This window comes from Rhinichthys klamathensis, unplaced genomic scaffold (assembly GCF_029890125.1).
Source record: "Rhinichthys klamathensis goyatoka isolate OS25496 unplaced genomic scaffold, OSU_Roscu_1.1 h1tg000040l_1, whole genome shotgun sequence".
NCBI classification, from domain to species: Eukaryota; Metazoa; Chordata; class Actinopteri; order Cypriniformes; family Leuciscidae; genus Rhinichthys; species Rhinichthys klamathensis.
This window is the reverse complement of record NW_026606587.1, coordinates 11750913-11774319: the sequence shown is the minus strand read 5'-3', so window position 1 is coordinate 11774319 and position 23407 is coordinate 11750913. Positions and strand designations below refer to the sequence as shown.

Genomic DNA, 23407 nt, shown 5'->3' with positions numbered 1-23407 from the left:
AAAATAGAAGATAATAATGTTTTGTCAGTGACACTTTTTATATATTTATTGATACAAGTTATGACTAAATTAAAAGACAAAGTCGTCGTTAGTGAAGATTATGCAACAGTATTTAGAATATAATATATTATAATATAACATGCAATGCAAACTAGTTTGGTTACAGCTCAGCTGTATAATTCTCATTCTATCATTCCCCCTGCCTCCATTACATATCTGTGTCACACAAGTGTTTGATCACCACATTTGAGTGATCATTGCAAAACGTGTTTATAAAATATATTTATTCTGTTTATAGCTACTGTGTAAAGTACCCATCAAAAGTTTGTACACACCAATAGGAAAGTGTCCAAACGTTTGACTGGTATACTGTACTATAATACACATAAATAATATTGCTACTGTATTATAATATACACATTAGGGATGCACCGATCCACATTTTTTCACTTCCGATCCGATCCCGATACCTGAATTTGGATATCGGCCGATACCGATACTTTTCCGATACCAGAGCTGTGTTTGCTTTAATATTATTATTATCATTATTGTTGATTTTATATGATGCTGAAATAAACTCCTCTCTACAGGCAAGTATGATATGTACGTATGTATGCATGTATGTCAATATATGTATATATATATATATATATATATATATTAAACAATAGATAAACAAAAGATAGAAAATTAAACAAAGATACACATTATACAGGCCTACACAGTGCTTTAATTTCAGGAAGGTCTACTAACATTTTTCAGGTATGGTCTAAAAAGAATTATAATAAAGTAATCAAAAGTAAAACAGCACTGCAAAGTTTATCATAGATAGATTTATGCTTATTAAAGCTAAAGTTATTCATTCAAGAGCTGTGAGTGATTTTCTCTTTACCTTTTGTTGTTTGATTCTCAGTAATGGAGCAATCGTCAGCATGTTTATTAGACTGCTTCCCCTTTAAGAACGATTTCCATAACTACGTCCATTTTAGACATAAACTGTTTAAGTGAATCTCCAAGCCGGTCATTTTGACATTTTTGTGTAGGCTCCATTTGATCATTTAGACGCGCATATGAAGCCCAAAGTATAATGTGGTTGTCTCGTTGCGGTCTGTTTCGGAGCGCGCGCCGCGGGAACAGCATCTCTTGCGCAGATTTTTGTGCTTTTAATAGCTCTTTTTATTATTAAAAGCATCCCGCAATTTAGCAACAGTAGAGACTGCATTTTACAACAATCACCGATCATGCTGATGGGCTGTCGTGTTGTGCGCGCTGTGGCACCGCGTGAGAGATCTCTCTCTTTCTCTTCTGGACTGTGAATAGCAAACATGCATCACAGACAAATGGTTTAATTAATACGGCTTTGCAAACATTGCATTTTGCTGTCTTGCTCTGCTGTGGTGTTTCCAGTGTGAAGTATTTCCACCATAGGATTTCCACACAGTGAACATGTTGGCAGCTCAATGCTATCCTGTTAGCTGGCTGCAAACTGCGGAATGGATTTCCTGAGGGGGGGGTGGGGGGGTGGGGGGGGGGGGTCTCTGTGTCTCATTGAGCCGTGCCTCCGTTCAGGAAATCCATTCCACAGTTTGCAGCCAGCTAGCAGACTAGCCGGCGGGCCACGGGAAGAACTTTTGGAGTCGTTTCAGCAGACAACGTTAAAGCGCAGACATGGCTCATGGATATCGGATATCTCCGCAGGTTGGATCGGGAAAATCCGATACGTGAATTACGCTGGTATCGGTCCCGATACCGATACTGGATCGGATCGGCCCCATCCCTAATACACATAAATAATATCGACCGATATATCGGTATGGGGCTTTTTTTACTCCCTAATATCGGTATCGGCATCGGCCCCCAAAAATCCATATCGGTCGGGCTCTAATACCAATTATTGCGTAGAGAGTGGCGTACGCCTTCTTTTGTGCGTACGCAACGTTTATAAATGAGGCCCCAGATCATTCTCAGTTGTAACTGAGTTATGGTCTGGCAAAGCGTCATAGACAAATCATTTCCAGAGGGGCGTCACCAACGGACGTCGCGGATAGACCTAAACCCAATCAGAGCGATGAAGGAGATGACGTATGCAGAGCGGTGGAGAAACATCTCCGAGTGTTGTTCTTTGCTCGGTTTTTAACAAAAAGGAAACGTTCAAATCGCTTAAAACAGACGCGATAGCTGATTGGAACGAGTGATGTTCGACGGCGGCATCCATCTTTGTAATGTAGGCTACAAAATCTGCTTCAAAATCCCAGCGCTGTCGTCATCGCGTAAAGCCCGCCCCAACGTTTCTGATTGGTGCCGCGATTTCGGCGGATTGGAAATGGGCTTGAATGAGCTCTTTGCCAGACTAACTTTCAGAGCAAATCTAAATTTGCCGGAAGTTGTCTGGGTTTTCCCAGGCTAGTTATTTCATGCTTTAATAGTTGAATTTCCAACTTCCTTTTTTTTAGCTAAGCAGTAATGATACATTATTACTGTATATCACTTTCTAAATGGTTATTTAACAATTGCATTCAGTCCTGCATTAAAGTGTGATTCAATTTGTTTGCGCCACCCACCTAACCCCACCCCACATTTTTTTAGCCCCACTGGTCCCATTTAAAATAGAAAACTGTTTTTTTTTTTTTTTTAACTGTTTATACAGTATTTTTGATCAAATAAATGCAGTCTAAGTGAGCAAGACACTTCTTTATAAAAATAAAAAATAAAATAAACTTTTGACCAGTAGTGTTAATCTTTTGAATAATGTGCACTGATGAATTGTTCACACTAATGATTTACCTCTGGTCTGTTTTGGGCATAGATGCCCACAAACTGCTGAGGGTTTGGCTTGCAACCTTTCGCCAGCAAACCTGATCCCAACACCTGTGCCCGTTCTGCGACCTGTAACGAACCGGTTTTAGGTTATTACATGCTTATTACACAGTAGTAAATGCGTTATAACATGCATTGCTCTAACCTCGGTGTAAGATATCCACTGATAGGGCTCTCTGGGTTTCCTGAAGCCAAGACATGGGCCGTCACCTGCACAGCACAAAGAATACTGTTATTTAGTTATTATATGACTCTGTGGAATACTTGATTCGGACTATGAAATAGGGGAAATTCTGTGGTCATAAATATATATTTCATAATGACTACTAGCTACTGAACTGTATATATGGCTGATTTCCTATGTTTTTCTTTGGGTCCTGATCACATTGTACATCACTCCTTACTCACCGCTTGTCTGCGGTTCTAAAATGATTAGTCTTTTAGCTTCAATCCAGATGCTTTCGAATCCGAACACAAAAACACTTCAAACTCAAGCAATCGACTACGAATCTATTTCACAATCCCTTCAACTGAAGGAAGCTACGTGTGATGAAAGCATTATCGATCCGAGAAAGCCTTGCAGAGCGCTGCAGTAAATGAAAAGAAGAAGCCATTGAATTCATCGAGGTCCAACAGATTTCACCACTACAGAAATTGCAAAGTGTTTTTCTGTATAATTGCACAAACTGTTCTCAGGCTCTTGAAAGAGGACAGGAGACACCGTGGTTGTGTTTGCTTGAACGTCACACACACCTGCTATCCGCAGTCCTCTCTGGAACATGTCGTATGCCGTCTTTGTGTCCTCGTAGTAGAACTCCAGCAGATTGTCATCCTTTAGTAAAGCAGAGCGTCTGCAGCTCTGGTCTCCCTGGAAACATAAGCATGTGTTAATATAGCAGAAATCATTCAAACTATATGCAAAGCTATTGATCTAGTTCAGCACACTATGCACAGTATAAAAAATGCATATGCAAAAACTTGTGCAGTGAGCTGGCCAAACATATAGTGTGCAATACTTACTCACCTTGATCTTCCATTTCCAATGTGATGAATAAAGCAGAAGCAATGTGAAATATGTTTAATGCTGGCTTCAGTTGGGTATTGCAGCCTGATCAGACTGGTCTGTTGGCTAGTTTTCAAGGGGATTTTGGCCACTTTTCAGCTAAACAGACAGACCAGCTTTACTAGCTCATCTAGACCAGCTAAAACCAGGAAGAACAGCTAACCAGCGAAGACCAGCAAACCAGTTTAGGCTGATTTAAGCATGCTTTTTCAGCAGGGTTGACAACTTATTTGATTTTTTGTTTTGTTTCCAAAAGTTCACACGGAAATGAAGCATCATGTGAAAACAATATTTCTGCATATGGTTTCACAAACTGTATTTAAACATTAAGGGTATGCAGTAGAGGGCTGCATTGGGATTGAGTCCCGCCGGGTCCCGCGGGACCCAACGCAAATCTCGCGGGAGCGGGCGGTTTGAACTTTGCTGCGGGCGGGAATGGGCGGACAAAAAAAAACCCTGCGGGATCGGGAGGTTGCCTAACGACATGATGGAGATGTCAATGATGTGGAAAAGAACCTTAAACGAGGTATTTACAGCACAAAACCTGAGCAAGGCAAGTCTGACATTTACTATTCATCTTCCTGATCAGTGCGTCAGAATACATGCAGGCCAGGGAAACGAAACCAACAACCCCATGAATCTCTTTAATAATAGCAATACAAATACGCGCTTTTTTTTCCTGCGGGACGGGAGAAGACACAAAGTCAATGCATCTCTATTATTGTGCGGGAATAAATTCTCCAAGTTTTGCGGGTGCGGGCGGGAGTGGACATACATATTGCGGGAGCGGGCGGGAGTGTAACACATACGTTGCGGGAGCGGGCGGTAATGGTCAGAAATTCGGCGGGCGCGGGCGGGAGCGGGATGAAGAAAACAGTCCCGCGCAGGACTCTAGTATGCAGTAAGCAATACATCACCGTCAGTGTTATTTTAATATTATTTATAGACTATTATAGAGTATGTTGAATTAGTTTCAGTGTTTATTTTTATTTTAGTTTTAAGTTTTTAGTAATTTTGTTATGCTTTTGTCATTTTTTATCAGTTTTTCATATATATAGGCTATATATAGTGTGTTTATATGTAATTTTAGTACTTCAACTCATTTATTTCAGATAGTTGGCAAGTTGTAACATTTATATTTTATTTGATTTGAGCTGTATTTCACCTGTACAGGGATGGACTGGGCCTGCAGGTCACATGGAGGCTGGATTGGTCGAGGTCTGGTCACCAGCCAGTAGGTTGTGAGAGAGGCTAGCGCTCCTAACCCGATGATGGAGGATGGAGAGAGGGACAGAGAGGAAAGAGAGAAGGACGGGGGGAGAGATGGAAGGAGGGTCTTCAGATTGTCCATTTCAGACTTCCCATCTCCTCCGCTGAAACGCAGGGAACGTAACCACTCCTGAAACTGCATAGCTGTGAGAGACACACAGATTCACTGCCATCATCAGAAGAGGAAAATTATTCACATTCTATCATATTTCTTGTTTCATATTTCTTCTTTCTTTCTATCATATACACACACACACACACACACACACACACACACACACACACATATATATATATATACACACAATTAAAATTTTTGGGTGAACAACCCCTTTAATGTCCATCGACACATACTCTTTTATACACAATATTGCCAAAGCATATTTATAATATGTTTTATTTATACATTTATATTTTATGTATATTATTTTTTTATTTAATAAATATTTGCTTTATTTTTGTTAGACAGCAAACCTGATCCCAAATGTGTTATTTCTGCAGCACTATCGGATTCGGCCGTAAAAAACTTCAGGTAGTCATGTCCTAAACTAGGATCATTGGTTGAATCAATGTTACGCCCAGCCCAGTCAGGCTTCTCAGACAAATACATATTCTGTTTGGTGATTGTGACACGGAAATGACAAATTTCACTTTTAACCAAAAAGAACATCAAAACACTGTCTTGTGTCAATTTTTTTGGTGTCAAATATGCTGAATTTGACTTTTAATAGCAGCTGTCCAATAATCATCTTCAAAAAAATGTATAAATGTTTGTCCTGACACTCTCCGAGTAAAGAGCCATAATAAAGTATGGCTGTCAACATTGACAATTTAACGCATGCGATTAATTCAAAATCCTTACATTAATTTAACATCAATAACGCAAATAAAGTACTGAAGCAAGCAAAATTGCGTCATTAACATCACGCAGTTACAGTTAGATGATCTTAGAAGTTGAGAGCATCTACAATGGCACACCAGGAATTATAGTTCATTGATCTTAACTGTATGCTGAAATGATTTGGTGCATTAATATTTCGTTTAAAGTTAATGTGCAGTGACTCCAAATTATGAGCGACTTTCATTGATTTCTCGTAAAGAGCTCTGAGAACAAAACCTGAATGAAAACCACTCGGCCCTGAGGGAAGCCAACAAATGTTTGGGCCCCATTTGAATGCCAGGAGGAAGTAATGATGATTGGCCGACACACAACAGGCGCTCGGGGTAACTTTCGGACATTTTCTAGCAGGCAGCCAAAACACAAACACAACCAGGTGTGAATGTGAATGTGTTTCAGGAGGACACACGGAGGGACAGGTGGAGATGAAGAGAGCTGCATGTGTGAGAGCTGACAGGTTGAAAATGAATTTTAATGTTGCCCAGCAGCAGAGAATGACACTGGTGAAGTGAGCACAGTCGGGATTGGTGATTTGGTGGTGAGATGGGGTGACTGGGTGGCCCGAGTGTGAATGAGTGTGATCGCGTTTGCCAATGAGATGATCTGTTAAGATCACATGAGACGACCCAAACACAGTCATATCCTGGGACTCCATTCACAGTCTCACATAAACCTCTCTCTCTCGCCCAAATAAACTCCTTCATCTCACCCCCTCTCTTCTCTAACCTCTCACCCACTTCCTCCCCCCATTAAAGAACAGGGGGATAAAGGGTGATGTCATCACCCCTCGCCCTGCATTGGTATTCCCACAGTGAGGGAAAATGCCCCCTTCCCTCTCTTTCACTCTTAAATGCCACCAAAGCAAGTGCCATGATGTTTGCCTCCAGAATACTTAACACTGAGACACTGAAGCCAGCCAGAGTCACAACTAAATGTTTAGTATGGGACGGATATGGGGTTTGTAATGGACATGGACGATATCTAGACAGCTGATGGGTGTATATACACAATACAACTTTATAACGACTAACGAGACAAAATATAAACCAATATTACTAATGTTTTCAATAATATGGACTCAAAATTCAGTAAAAACTGAAAATGTTTAGACCACAAAAATTCCAATATCTTTCTACTCATATTTTATAAACTCATATTTTACTCCATTATTTTTATAAAGTATTTATATAAAAGTGGCATAGTTTATTATACTAATTATCCTATGCTGTCATATTCAAAGAGTAAGTGCCTAATTTGGCACTTTATTATTATATATAAATATTAAACATTTAAATATTTAATTTCTACAGTTTAGATTATGAAATTACTCTTTAAAATAATTTAAATGAAAAAATGCATTTCAAACAGAATGGAATATACTGAATTGTATATGTTTTATTTGATCAACTATACCGTAATAACAGTAATATTGTGAACCTGTTACAATAGTTACAATTAAAATAACCCAATAATAACTAAAAAATAAAATAATATTTTTAAAAATGTCATTTTTATTATTTAACATTTGTGTCACATGATAATTCAGAAATTATTCTAATATGCTGATTTGCTCCTCAAGAAAGACTTGCGCTACTTAATATTTTTGTGGAAAACGTGAAAAAAACAAATTCAGTCAAGTTAAAATAACAGTGTGCATTTTAAATGTATTTGAAATGACTTGTGATCAATGTAATGCATTATTGCTGAATAAAAGTATTAAAGATTTGAACAGTAGTGTATATATCATATAGCATGTTCATGTTAAACATGAGATTAATTGGATTATTAACATGCAAATTTGTTTATCTGACCATGCAACCTTGCAAAAAAAAAAAAAAAAAAAAAAAAAAAAAAAAAGCACTTTCTATATTCCACAGGACTTTGTAAACCCTACATGTGGTCGCTTTAGAGGCGAGGGTTAAAGCAATGCAACTGCAAACAGCGACATCCCTTTTCATATGTCCATCTCTGCACATCCCTCTCTCTGACACAGGTCCACAAAAGCTGGAGATAAATGGATTTTGCAGAGATGACATCTGAAAATAATTACGCGTCACAGATGAGGACAGACCTCTCTCTTTCTCTCCCTCCCTCCCTCATTCGTAACGGCCATTGTTGGAGGTAGACAGGCACTATTGTGTGTTTCTGGCACTCACTTGGGAACTTAAACAGAACAAAGAGGGGAGAGAGCGACAGAGGCTATTACTCAAACTGGTGCTAAATGAACTAAAGCAAATTCAAAAGAAAGGCCTACATATTTACAACCTGAAGAAAACTCAAGCTCTCAGACATCCACACGGTAGATATCAACAACTTACAAAGAGCAGACATGGGGAGACAAATGTGGGATTTTAAATAATATGCAATTAAAGCAATGTTTTGGTTTCATCAAAACACAAAAATTCGACTTGCCCCCAATTTGTGTAAAAAACAAAACTCACTTGTTAGCATGCCTGCCTCCCATGCCGGAAACGCAGATTTGAATCCCGCTCTGAGCGGAGTGAGTAGAACTGGAGGGGTTACATTGGTGCCGTGACCCGGGTGGGAGTGAGCTAGTTAGAGCTAGTAAACCTCACCCCCTTGCCCTCAAGAATCGCACAAGAAACTGACGCTGTGGCCTTTAGCGTACTTGTTAGTGTGCCTGTCTCCCATGCCGGAAACGCCAGTTTGAATGACGCTCGGAGCAAGTAGAAATGGGGGGGTTATAGTGGAAAGTAACCATAGCAAAGTCTCGAGTCTGTGAGACATGTTTTCATTTCACTGTGCTTCTTTTCCATTGTTTTTCGATGTAAACATGCACTTGATGGACGTGTTCGCATCTCGCTCTGCTGTGTTTTAAATGCTCATAGCTGCTTCGCCAGGAGCGTTCTTGCAGAGCTGCCATGTCCACTTATTACAGGCATCTTTGGGCATGTTCTTAGTTCAGCTGGACTGTGTACATGGCCTTTGTGCCAGTATCATAGTTCTTTGAGCTGAGAAAAGTCAGCCGTTTATGCGGTCAAAATGTTTGCGCTACAGGGGTGGCACTGGCCACCGCATAGCTATGCACCTGCTTGAGACAAAAAGAAAATATGGGTTGTGGAAATGAGATGTGGCCTTGAGACAGTACCTAACACTAGAGTTGTCAAAAAGTACCGACTTTGGTACCAAGTCGGTACTGAAATTTTAAAATTGAGACGCTCTGAGCGCTGGTGAGCGTTGATCATTGTAGCTAATCACAAACATATCTGATGAGCGCGTCAACACAATGGCCAATCAACACTCAAAAAAATTAACGAGGAAGGTTGTGCACTTTATATAATATTTTTATATTTAGTTTACTTATAATAATTGTGTTTTTTGACTTGAAATGTTTTTTTTCTATTAAGGTCCACGTAATTATGTCTCAACTTAACAGTACAAAATTCTAACGCGTTGCCTAAACACAAACCATTTATGTTAAGTAAAAAATTCTTACATCCAGAGGGTGGCAGTATAGTGGGAGCCAACTGCCATTTTGCCCGAACTTAATTTGATTGTGTTCAATCTGCTTAAATATATGTAACATTTAAGTTTACTTAATCCGCTTGTGTTGGATTACATGATTGATTTGTGTTGCATTAACTGAAACTGGGCGGTGCTTGTTAGTTCCCAGCATGCTTTGCATATGGTTGAATTAAGAGAGAATAAATGTTAAAATTAAGTGTTATTGTATGTTTTTTTGAGAAAATGAGAAAAGGGGAAGACTTGATGGTGTGTAATTGTGTTTAATGTTCAGATACATTGGAATTTTTAGAACCATTTAAATTACAGTGGGTTGCCATTGTGAAGAAGAGTGGAGCATTTTGTTTGTCTGTGGACTGATTTAATCATTTCAAATGCTTGGTTGAATGAGCATGTTAATCTTAGCATATAAGAATATGTGCTACAGCTAACAAATAGCTAGCTATAGTCTATCAATTTAATTATGTGTAACTAAAATAAATGAAATATTAATGGTTTAATGAATATACAAAATACATGAATCATGGCAGGAAGCCTTTAAAAAAATCCCTTTGAGTCTACTTTAATTAGGTCGCTTAAAATGACTTAATTCCATGATGTTGAAGTTACGAGAACAAATTATGTTTGTTTAACGTAACCCAGTTATGTGGAACCTGTTGACGAAAAAAAAATTAATCAAAGCCAACATATAATTTTTTTGAGTGAAAGGTGTTTACGATTCCGCTCAACAGCGCTCAAAGCGTCACATTTTTACGTCACACGACTTGGTACCGAAGTCGGTACTTTTTGACAACTCTACCTAACACACTGTTTTCGGTCGAGTCCATAGGCAGCACATGAACCAATTATAGGTTAAGGCTAGAGTAATGCACTTCCCCTTTAAAAAAAAAAAATACATTTCCTTAAAATAGTTTCACGTCACTGCACAACCTACACATCCCAGCATAAACACTCCTGATAAATAATTTGTTATTAAAGCATCTACGTTCATAAACCACTGTTCAATTTTAACAGAAAAGTTAATCACGATCTTACAAAGTTCTAGCCTGGATGCCAGCCCGAACCCCGCCCACAACATTTTTTGGTCGGGAACTTCGGTCTGGACTCGATCCATTGAGGAGTAATTATGATCAGTCAAAAAATGTTCGGGCCAATCAAATTGCCAGGGCGGGCTTTATACGATGATGGACAGATGATCTGCAGGGACGTAATCCTCTCGTTATCAAAGAGCGCTTAACTGGTTTCCCTCAGAGATGACTGCAGCTGGAGAACTGAGATATATAGATTCCGCTATCGCGTCTGTTGTAAAAGAAATCGACAGCGCATTCATTTTAATAGACGAACAGAGAACTGCAATCAAGGCATTTGTCGATCGGAAAGATGTGCTTGCCGACCTTCCTACGGGCTTCGGCAAAAGTTTATTTTATCAGCTGGCTCCGATGGTCACTAATGTTAAAATGTTACGTCCCATAAATGTTACGTCCCTTTTAATGTTGTCTAGAGATTAAGGGAATAACACTTTTAAAAATGGTGTGTGTGTGCCTCAAAGTGCAGGACAGAGCAAGAAAAGAAAGCGTACTCCTCAAATTCAGCTCAAAGGGATTTATTAATCCTCAAGGCCATAACGAATGATTGAAGAAAATAATATTTACAATATGTACAAACGATAAATAACAACAACAAACAAAACAAACATTTAAACACAAACAAAACCCCAAAGTGGGAAGGCGAGCACGAGAGATGCCAAATCAAAGAAATCAATAAAACAAAACAAACTAGCTAAAAGTTAATTCGACTAACCTAACTACCAAAAATGTAGAAAAGAAATCTTCGGCGTCAAGACGCTCTAACTAAACTACACTAACTAAATAACAAAACTTACAAAGTGGGCACTCTCCTAAACTGGTGTGTCTAACATATTCAGAAATATCCTAAGTGCAAAGTGTATGTCGCGCGACCTACTAACCTGCTCTCTTCCCAGCTTTACACACTCCGTGTAAACTGGTCAGGCTGAACAGTATCCTCAAAAACACAATGCAACAATTAAACAGAACACGAATGTTAGACACACAGACAAATCACTGACAACAAGTCAAACAAGCGCAACAGACAAGGTGAACACACAGCTGTCCGACATCGGAGTAATCACGGCATTTAACTGCAGCAGTAAGATGTGATTGGCAGAGGTGAACCGAGACGTCATCGCCCTTCATTAAGATTGGCAGTAGACTGATCCAATGGACACCTGAAACACACAGACCACGACAACAACAACACCCCCACATGTCCATATTGCAACACTAAACTACGTACGAGTACGTAACACTTCCCCCCTTAAAGATTTAAATTACTTTTAAAGAAAACATTGAAACGTAGATATACCCAAAAAATATATATAGTTTAGTTAGCTATATTATGCTCTCGACAAGGCGTCAGCAACAACATTTTCAGAACCCTTCTTATGTTTAATGTTAAGGTTGTAATTCTGCATAAACAATGACCAACGCATGAGTCGTTGGTTATGATTATACATCCTCGACAAAAATACTAACGGGTTATGATCAGTATATACCGTAACAGGTAAAGCAGAAGAACCGACATAAACCTCAAAGAACTCCAATGCTAGAAGAAGTCCAAGGGCTTCCTTCTCTATTGTAGAGTAATTTATCTGATGCTTGTTAAATTTTCGCGAAAAATAACAAACTGGATGATCTAGACAAATGTCATCTTCTTGAAGAAGTACGGCGCCAGTACCCAACGCACTCGCATCCACTTCAAGCTTAAATGCACGTGAGAAATCCGGAGCGGCTAGGACAGGTGCACTACTTAACAGAGTCTTTACGCTATTAAAAGCATGTTGGCATGATTCTGACCATATGAAATTAGTTGCAGGACTTAATAGATTGGTAAGGGAATGTACAACAGTTGAGAAATTTCGGCAAAAATTCCTATAATACCCAGCCATGCCTAGGAAACGACGTAACTCTCGTGTGGTGTAGGCAAAGACAGCGATTTGTCAAACCGAGTCGAAACGAATACACTCTTGTGGGTTAAAACAAATTCATCGGCTAAAACTGCAGCCTGGGACAAATCCGTTACCTTTTGTTCGTTTAAATAAGTAACCACACGTTCAGGTAAGCAATTCTTGAACTCTTCCAAAAGCATCAAACCCCTTAGAGAATTAAAATCTTTCGTCTTATTCGCGGCCAACCACTTATCGAAAAGAATTCCTTTCTCACGGGCAAATTCTACGAACGTTTGCTGTGCTGTTTTCTTCTGGCTTCGAAACCGCTGTCGATAAGCTTCGGGCACAAGCTCATACGCGCGGAGAATAGCGTTCTTCACCGTCTCATAGTGCAAGCTATCCTCTACCGGCAGTGCTGAAATAACCGCCTGAGCTTTTCCGACCAACCTACATTGTAATAAAAGAGACCATACCTCTTTCGGCCATTTAAGTGCGGATGCTAGACATTCAAACGCTGAAAAATAGGTATCCACCTCGGTTTCTCTGAAGTGAGGCACCAAAGATATGTGCTTACTAACATCAAAGACAGCTGTTGAAACATCACTTGCAACATGTGAGGTAACCACAGGATTGGATATAGCCGAGTCAGAGACAACTCTCCTTGACTCCAGCTCAAGTTCTCTCAATTTTACCTGTGTTTCAGCCTCAATCTCTAAACTGCGTATCTTGAGACGCATCTCCATGTCGGCCTTACGTGTCTCTGCCCGATCCTGCATTTCCATCTGCATTCGGGCGAGTCGGACCTTAAGTCGCACATCGCCACTAGCACCACCGGAAAGCGGAGAAAAAGGAGAAAAGGGCGGCATGGCAGCCTTAGTCTCGGCCCCGACCTCCACCTCGGCAGCCTCGCTCAGCACCTTCCCCACTGTACCAGGGCTTTTTGAACACGTCTCCACTGCCGACCAGCCAGCCTCCACACCATCCGCATCTGTCAACTCAAGCACATGAAGTTCAACCAGCCCTTGATGAATAGCAGCTTTAATGGTTGCCTTTAATGCCTGTCTCACCACAGAGATCCCATAGTGGTCAGCGATTTTTAACAAATCATCCTGTCTGCACTTGTCCAATGTATCTAACGTTGGTGTATCAATAAACGACTGCAAATCAAAATCAGGTGTACTCATGATTTCAACTTTCACGTTACTATCACTATCTCCGTTTACAATGCAACCAAACGTTTCCTTGCAAAATCCCGCATAAAGAAATACACACACTATAATTATTATTGACCGGGAAAAATCCAACTGTTTGGATCCTGGACGAGCCCCCAAAAAAAAAAAAATACATTTCCTTAAAATAGTTTCACGTCACTGCACAACCTACACATCCCAGCATAAACACTCCTGATAAATAATTTGTTATTAAAGCATCTACGTTCATAAACCACTGTTCAATTTTAACAGAAAAGTTAACCACGATCTTACAAAGTTCTAGCCTGGATGCCAGCCCGAACCCCGCCCACAACATTTTTTGGTCGGGAACTTCGGTCTGGACTCGATCCATTGAGGAGTAATTATGATCAGTCAAAAAATGTTCGGGCCAATCAAATTGCCAGGGCGGGCTGTATACGATGATGGACAGATGATCTGCAGGGACGTAATCCTCTCGTTATCAAAGAGCGCTTAACTGGTTTCCCTCAGAGATGACTGCAGCTGGAGAACTGAGATATATAGATTCCGCTATCGCGTCTGTTGTAAAAGAAATCGACAGCGCATTCATTTTAATAGACGAACAGAGAACTGCAATCAAGGCATTTGTCGATCGGAAAGATGTGCTTGCCGACCTTCCTACGGGCTTCGGCAAAAGTTTATTTTATCAGCTGGCTCCGATGGTCACTAAGAAGACGGGACGCAATGAAAACCCTGTGGTCGTTGTGGTTTCTCCTTTGGTCGCACTCATAGAGGACCAAGTAAAAGAAGCAACACTCGTTATTTTACTTCTTCCAGCGTGCGTGCATTTGAGTTCTGAACTTGACAACTGTGCTATGCAAAGTAGTTGACTTACTGCGTTGCTCTCATTGGTTGTAGGTCTATCCAATTGAGTGCAGAGGGTTTTTTTCCTGGTTCGGTTAAGACACGCCTCATAATCAAAGCCCTATGGAGCAGTATCAGACTCACATTCTGACTAGAATATGAGTATGACGAAGTCAGGCTAACAAAGTTCCATTACAATCCATGAAACTGACTGCACAATGAATCTCTTATTTACATAAAGTCTACACTTTGTTATAATAAGAGGATTTTATAGCGTGCAGAACCCTGAATCCACTCACCGCTCAAAACACAGAGTTTTTGTTCAGTGCTAACTTAAACACCTCTGATTGGCCATCTTGTTCAAGAAATCAACAGGTGATTGGCTACACTGCTCAACGATGCAAAAACACGTTTTAAAGAAACCTTTCAGATACACAATGGATCGTTTGCCAATGGTTCACCAATATGCTCTTATTATGGAGAAAACTGACCCTAGACCAGCAGTAATGAGTAGGGCTGTGTTTCTCAAAAGCATCATGATTTAAGTAGATCGTAGAGATCATTGGTGGCAATGGTTCTATGATCTATAGGCTTATGATGATTTGGGGAACGCAGCCCAACTTTTCCCTCTAAAAGCAATCAGAAGCAGCAGCAGAGAGACTATAGCATTCTACGCTAGTCTGAAGTCCGTGGACAGGGAAAGGCAAACCTTGCCCAGCCTTACACACTCTCCGCCTATGGTCGAGTCAAATTATATAAGGCGTCTACCCAGGCTAAGGTCCATTATTAGTGTTGTTGCGGGGTCTTCACATGTAGTGACAGGAAGCAAAATTGTTTTGCGGTTGTGATGCCAGGATGGTGTTGTTTCCTGTGTCGAACACTTAAACCGCATTTTAAGTTTGAAGTCGTAAAATTGTACCCATTAAAAAGCATCATAAAACATTATAGGTTGTAGTTCAGAGAAGAAACCTCAGGCAGTGGGATGTTAGTGTACTTCTGTTCAAGTACTTGGGTCTTTCATCAAGGGTCATTTTACAGCACAATGTTGTGGAAATGTTGTGACGGGAGAAGCCACTTGGATGAATAAAGAATCGCCTTGAGCACATTTTGTGCTGCTAGCATGAATGACCATGTGCCTTATATAGCTGAGAGGCGTCATGTTACTTTTCTAAGCGATCAGACTAGAAGTTTTGCTTGGTGGATAAAATGAGTAAACCCAGAACACACTAGCAACTGTATAGCATAATTCATAGTTAATGTTTTACCTAAATATGTCTGAAGACAAAAGAAAATAAAGCTATGTATCTTGTGTACTGGACAAGATATCTCATTGTGATCTCCATTTGTCATCATCTTGTTTCATTTCAACAGATATACGGCTGGATTGAACTCCTCAGTATGTATGTAACAAATGCCAAGTTTGATTTTGTGACCAAACTGCCCTGATCGCACACATAGCATGGCTGAACCTCTTGCAATGTCAACAAAACCTCAGCTCAAGAACAACAGGCACATTGTTAGAATAAAGACATTCAGCATCCAGAACGAACATCCGTTCCCAAGTGTGTAAGGTAAAACCTCTCACCAGTTAAGAGAAGGAATGTGTGAATGGAGAATGACAAGAACTGAAAGGGCCAATAGGAAAGAAAACTTTAATAAGATCTCATTTAATATTGTTTCTCATGAACAGCAATTATATTAAATTAAGAATTTTGCTATTGACACAAATGATTGATATTTAATTGTTTCAGCTAACAATACTGAAAACATCTCAATTAAGTTTCCTAAGTTGCAAATGAGCAACCTTTGGACAATAACAGGGATGTGAAATGGCAGGTTCACAGGATATGATGTCATATGAAGTGGGTTCTGGAAGTGGCTTTTCTAGAGGATTTGAAAGGGAATATGATGAGGGAATGAGAGCGCAGGAGATCCGAGCGCCTGCCCAATGGTTAATGAATGAGGGAGGGAGTGAATGAGAGAATGGCTCGGGTGTTCTCTGGCTGTGATTCCCAAATGAAGCATGAAGAACACAGAATCACACTGAAAAGGTTTAGAGAGGAGAGGGATGAGGGAATGGGGAGGGTGTTGCATCACAGCGGACAAATTAACTGTCTGGGAGCGGAAGAGAAATGAGGAAAAGCAGTGATGCGTCCTCGTGTCTGAAATGTAACTGTGTCAACCTGTCTAAGTGGAAGTAGGTTGTTTTTACACTGTAAAACACAATGTTTCACAATATCGCTATGGTGAAAAATTATAATGCGTCTCATCCTATAGGTTGCTTTTACTTTCATGGCTGTGTGAGTCTTTTTAAAGCATTTTCCCCTAACAACACCAACAGTACAGAAAATCGATAAATTCTGGATTGTGTGAGTGTGTTACACCAGTGCAGCCTTATTCAGCATTACTAAACATGCACAACATCTACAGTGCTTTGCCAGTCTTCTGCTCGGCGGGGCAAAACTGGCTCTTGCAGAGCAGAGCGTTTCAACCACACTATTTTGCTGGCAACATTTTACAGATTTTGTTTCCTTGACAAGCACACTTTTACTTCAGTATAATATTGATCAAAATCACACACAAATGACCCAGCACAACATTAAGCACTGAATCAATAGGCTGCACAAAAATATAAACTAAATAAAGTTTATTCAAAGTAGCCATCTAAAAATTAAGCCGATCTAACCAAAAATTGGCACTATGGTAGGCAGGGGCGTAGAATTTAGTAGGGACGCTAGGGACGTGTCCCTACCAATATCCAGTGACACTGATATCCCTAGCAATATTTTCGATCAAAACTTTAAATATATTAAATATTGATGTCCCCGTCCCCACCAATTTCAAAATCAAACCTACGCCACTGATGGTAGGCAACATTGACTGTATCACATGGTACTTTGAGATACTACCATGGTACATATCCAAAAAAACAAAAAAAAACAATGGTAGCCTACTTTTTGGTGATTTTAGTGGATGTGACATTTGTTGCCTTCAAGTTCAAAGAGATGAACGTTGAACGTTTGACAACCAGAAAGTTTCTGAATATCTATTTGAAAGTATAATACCTATGTAGACTACTGTATGTGTGAATGTGTTTTCAAAAGGGGCATTAATGACATGAATTGCAAGGAAACCATTTTAACAATATCTTAAAGTGTTACTACTTAAATCTGTTAAGTATTAAAGTGTTTTAAAGTATGTATTAGTAATTTAAACATTCGCCACGTCGCGCTTGTTTACAAAATACGTGCACGTGTCACGCGATGACGCCAAACTATAAGATATTACGAACTAATTTCATATAAAACCATTTCACTCACTCAACAGACGATGTTTGAACGTTAAAGTAACATTAAACTATTTCTGTATTGCTAAACAAACCAAATGTTGAATTATAAACGGGACAACGAGTAAGTGATGAATGAATGAATGAATGAGAATTTCCATTGATGAATTTGGCAACTTCTTCCGTCGAACAAAATTCTTTTTCTCTCAAAAACTACGACGTTTTTCTACATGTGTAGAAAATCGCTGCATTTACACATAGTTTGTGGAAGTTTTAAGAAACTGGCTCTTACCTGTGTGTGGAATCTGGGTCGCCCGTCCTCCAAAAGTTTCTCTATTCCCCTCAGACTGCGCTAAACCCCAGAGCCAGTGTTAAGTCCCTCAAAAACACGCCCTCGCTCCCCCTCTTCAGTCAGCTTGCCTCGGGCCAAAACGTCCTCAAACTTCTCCCAAGTTTTCACACTACTTCCTCATCCAATTATGTGCGCGCTTTAACATATTTTTTGGCAACAACTTCCAGGAGGCCTATCAGAACCGGGAAAAGTATCCTTTGTGAGCTAGTTTCCATACTGATATTATATTGTTAACTTTAATTCACATAAATCCAAACTATTTTACTTTTAGGTGATTTTTTTTTTCATTGGTTTATCAGCATTTGTGCATGTTGCTTTATAGAAAGAAAATGTTAAAGGGATAGTGCACACAAAAATGTAACATTCTGTCATTATTTACCCACCCTCGTGTCATTTCAAACCTGTAAGACTTTCGTTCATCTTCGGAACACAAATGAAGATTTGATGAAATCTGAGCTTTTTGTCCCTCCATTGACAGAACTACACTTTGACGCTTCAAAAAGTTCATAAAGAGATCGTAAAACGAATTGATATGAATTGACTGGTTTAGTCCAAAATGTCTGAAGAGAAACGATCACTTTATATGATGAACATATTTAATGTAGTCTTTTATTCACATAGCCTATAGTTTATTTAATGTATATAAACATTCACCAACTTGCACACACATCAGTTGTGGTAAACATAAGCTAAAGCATGTTCGCTTGATGTGCGAGAACCAATGAGGTTCATTCTCGTGTTACACGCCATGTTTGAGCTTCAACAAGAAACAAGGTTCATTCTTGTGTTTCTGAGAAAATCTCCTCAGAAAATTTGGACTAAACTCCTCAATTCATATGGATTAGTTTTACAATCACTTTATGAACTTTTTGAAGCGTCAAAATGGTAGTTGCGTAGCTGTCAAAGCTCTCAGATTTCATCAAGAAGATCTTCATTTGTGTTCCGAAGATGAACTTATAAGTCTTACAGGTTTTTAACAACATGATGGTGAGTAATTAAAAACAGAATTTTAATTTTTGTGTGTGAACTATCCTTTTAAGCCAGCATTTTTACTGAAAATGACACTTGGTCCTGGGGAGCCACAGAACTGCACGTTTTGTATGCCTACCTTATTTACCACACCTGATTCAGATCATCTACTTATTTGCATGAACTGAACTGATCAATTCAGAGAATAAAATGTCCAATGCTGGTCCCTGATACCAGGACTAAATACCCTGGCTATAGTTAATGAAATGATGATCTTTTTCTTTCTTTTATTTTGTAGTTTTTTTTACAGTTCAAACTGGCATTTTAAAACTGGACCAGTATGGAGAGAAATAATGTATTTTCAAATATCCGGTTGAACCCTATTTCATTATACTGGAATAATGTTCAGCTATTGGGCAGTTAAAGAAAATCTCAGAGGAACTGGAAGTTCTCTTACGAGAGGTTCTCTCGTATTGTGTAAGCTAGCTTACGCTGCGGGAAAGATTCATCTTTGCTGAGATATTGAAGCCAAAAAATTATTTCATAATTTGTATCCATTCACAACGCAGTTCCTCTGCGGCAGACCTAGAGCAGGCTAGCTAGCAGCTCATTGGTTCGCTCAGAGAGAACTGCTTAAGCCTATGGGAGAGCGGGGCTGAACCCGCTTCCAATGAGAGGCGCCCGCGCGCTCATTGCGTCATGGCCCGCCAGAATGGGCGTGGCTATGGTGTATATAACAGTCTCTCCCAGGCTTATATGTTGATTCATTTCATCTTCAGCAAGCTGCACGCTTCTGCTGTCCTGAGAAAAGCCGTCGCCGTCGAGAAGGCATCACTCTAGCGAGCTCCCGGACCCTGAAGAAGCCAGCCGTCTTCGCCACCTTCAGCCGCCCTGCAAGCTAGCGCCATCCGACGACTGTATCCTTCTCTTTTCTCTATTTATATCTAAAAGAGCCGAGCGTCTTTTTAAAGATGTCTCGTTTTTCCTGCGGCTCTTGCCGCGCTCGTCTCGAGGATGGAGACCGCCATGTCATCTGCGCTCTCTGCCTGGGACTCGAGCACGCAGAACTCGCCCTCGCGGATGGAGGATGCGACTTCTGTGAGAGCCTGCCGTTGTCGTCCCTGCGGGCACGACTTCTGGCAGCAAAATCCGCTCCCGCGCCGCCTCCCTCTTCGCCGCGTAAGAAGAAACGCCGCTCCCAGAGGCCGCCGGAGCCCCCAGCGGAACCATGCGGGCCGCCGCCGCCGCTTCCCGCTTCCCGCTCTCCCTCCCCGCCCCTGCCGGACATACAGTTGCCGCCGAGTGGCCGCTCTGTCGCTTCCGATGACGCCGCGGAGGAGAAGGACTCCTGTTCACTGCTCGCATCAGACAGTGAAGAATGGTCATCTCTCGGATCCACGAGAGAGTCGGCGGGGATCTGCGCCGGGATAGAGGAGGAACTAATGCGCCTCCTCTCACAGGCCGTCGAACGCCTCGGTCTCGAGTGGTCTCCTCCACCCGAGCAGGCCCCGAACCGGATGGACGGCAGCTTTTTTCATCGGCGCTCGACCCCCGCGTGCAACCGGGCCGCCCCATTCCTGCCTGAACTTCACGCAGAGCTGACGAAGTCCTGGAATGCCCCGCTCTCGGCTAGAAACCGCTCTGATATATCCGCCTCGCTGTGCTCGGTGGACGGAGCCGCCGAAAAAGGTTACTCAGCCATGCCGCCCGTCGAGGACTTGGTCGCCGCACACCTCTGCCCGCCCTCTGCTAGATGGCGCTCTTCCCCCACGCTTTCTTCGAAAGCTTGCAGAGCGACCTCGAGCTTTCATGCTCGCGCCTACGCCGCCGCCGGTCAGGCCGCCGCAGCGCTACATTCTATGTCTGTCCTCCAAGTATTAAAGAGAGATATTCTCCGTGAGTGGGCCGAAGGCGGTAGAAACCCCTCCCCCGCTGTCACGGATCTGAGAAGTGCTACGGACCTCGCCCTTCGCGCCACTAAAGCCGCCGCACAAGCTCTGGGGAGATGCATGGCCAGCCTTTGTGTTGCCGAGAGACACTTATGGCTCAGGCTCGCCGACATGGGAGACTCTGAGCGCGCCGCGTTTCTTAACGCGCCCCTCTCCCCGACGGGCCTTTTTGGATCTGCTGTCACGGGAATCGTCGATCGCTTTTCTGAGGTCCAGAAAGCTACTCAGGCGATGAATTTGTTTCTGCCCCGCCGCGCTAGCTCTTCCGCGGGCCGCTCTCGCGAGCCTCCTGCCAGAGCTCCACCACAGCGCCCCCCTCCGCAGACTCAAACAGCCCAGCGCAGACAGGGCGGCCGCCCTCGCTCTCGCTCTGACAGCCGCCGCAGACCGCCGCCCCCACGAGGCCCGCGACCTAAGATCACGCTGAAGCCTGATCATCAGAAGTCTGCCTAGCAAAGTCAAGAAAACGACGGTGCTCTCCCGCTGCGGCCGGACCGCCGTCAAAGCTTCGCCCTCTGCCAGTCCCCGTTATTTCGCCGACTGCTGTAGTGTTGACCGCCACAAACAAGCCGGTGTCCCAGCCCGCTTGCGAGCGACAAAAAGCCGTTTTTACGGCTCCCCAGAGAAATCTCAAAAAGAGAAAATTTGCCAGTTGTGTAGAAAATGTGCCCACAATCATGTGCTCACCCATACACACAAGCATAACATATCCCGTGTCTCTATCAGAGCCCCATCACATGAAACGGGCACAGCCCGCTCTAATATCAGAGAACATAAACACGCCCACGAGCTCGTGCGCGTGTCCCCTCTCTGCTCGCTCTGTTTCACGGCCCATAGACTCCTCTCTGAGTGCAAATCCCGTTGCCACACACATTCAAAGCGCGCCCACACACTGTGTCCAGCCCGCTATGTGCAGCAATCAGGGTGATATAGCCATTCGGCCACTAGCCGCATGCTCCAAAGCGTGGGAAGCCATTCCAGGCATTTCCCCGTGGGTACTAAGCATTATAAAGAACGGCTATCTGCTACAGTTTCGCCGCCGCCCGCCTCGTGCGCGCGCGCGGCTCGAATCTACTGTCAGCCCGCTGGCCGCCGGCACGCTCCGCTCAGAAATTGCGACGCTGTTGCAAAAGGGCGCCATAGAGAGAGTCCCACCATCTATGACCGAGTCGGGGTTTTACGGCCGTTATTTTCTTGTTCCCAAGAAAGACGGCGGCCTCAGACCGATTTTAGATCTCAGGTCTTTGAACAAAGTGCTCATGAAGAGACCGTTCAAGATGCTCACTACCAGGAAACTCCTCGCGCAGGTGCGCCAGGGGGACTGGTTCATCTCTCTAGACCTGAAAGACGCCTATTTTCAGATCCAGATAAATCCCCGTCACAGGCCATTCTTACGTTTCGCCTTCGAGGGTCATGTTTATCAATACGCCGTTCTCCCATTCGGCTTATCCCTGGCGCCCCGTACATTCACGAAGTGCATGGATACGGCGCTCGCCCCCCTGCGGAGTCAGGGGCTGCGCATATTGAATTATCTGGACGACTGGCTGATTTTGGCCCCATCACAGACGGAGCTTCTGTCGCACCGCGCAATTCTCCTCGACCATCTGAAAACGCTGGGCCTCTCTGTCAACTGGACAAAGAGCTCCCTTCAACCCAGTCAATCGATTTCCTTTCTAGGAATAGATTTGAACTCGGTCACGATGTCGGCTCGCCTGTCCACACAGCGCGCGCGCAGTGTTCAGCGACTAGCCGCCTCGTTTCAGATGGGCACCCGCACACCTCTGAAAACCTTTCAGAGGATGCTGGGTTACATGGCCTCAGCCTCCGCTGTGCTTCAGCTGGGCCTTCTGCACATGCGCCCGCTTCAGCTTTGGTTAAACAGCCGTGTACCCCACCGCGCGTGGAACACGGGCCGCCAGCTGATCAGGATTACGCAGACATGTTTCACGGCGCTGCAGCCATGGACAGTAGCAGAATGGTTTCGGCAGGGCGTCACGATGGGGACCTTTTCCCGCCGAAAAGTCATCTTGACAGATGCATCCAACACGGGTTGGGGTGCAGTCTGCGAGGGCTCACCGGCCTTCGGCCATTGGTCGACACAGGAAAGCCCTTTACACATAAACTGTCTGGAAATGCTTGCGGTCGAGAACGCGCTCTCGCGCTTCCTCCCGCTCATTCGGGGACACCACGTCCTGATCCGTTCGGACAACATGGCTGTGGTCTCCTATCTCAACCGTCAGGGCGGTGTCAGATCCAGGAATCTCTTCCTACTGACACACCGCATTTTAGTTTGGTCTCAGAGCCGCCTGCTCTCGCTCAGAGC

The 23407-nt window shown here is 42.5% G+C and overlaps 1 protein-coding gene across 1 annotated transcript in view; it reads right to left on the bottom strand.

Moving 5' to 3' along the window:
* Nucleotides 1-18211, bottom strand: part of acsl2 (acyl-CoA synthetase long chain family member 2) — a 44639-nt gene extending 26428 nt beyond the window's left edge. The window contains exons 1-5 of the mRNA XM_056246863.1: nucleotides 18107-18211; nucleotides 5046-5293; nucleotides 3571-3685; nucleotides 2963-3027; nucleotides 2785-2886 (exon numbers count right to left, since the gene is read on the bottom strand). Of these exons, the coding sequence (XP_056102838.1) occupies nucleotides 2785-2886; nucleotides 2963-3027; nucleotides 3571-3685; nucleotides 5046-5291 (528 nt within the window). The 5' untranslated portion in view covers nucleotides 5292-5293; nucleotides 18107-18211. The remainder of the gene's footprint in view (nucleotides 1-2784; nucleotides 2887-2962; nucleotides 3028-3570; nucleotides 3686-5045; nucleotides 5294-18106) is intronic.
* Nucleotides 18212-23407: the final 5196 nt, after the last annotated feature.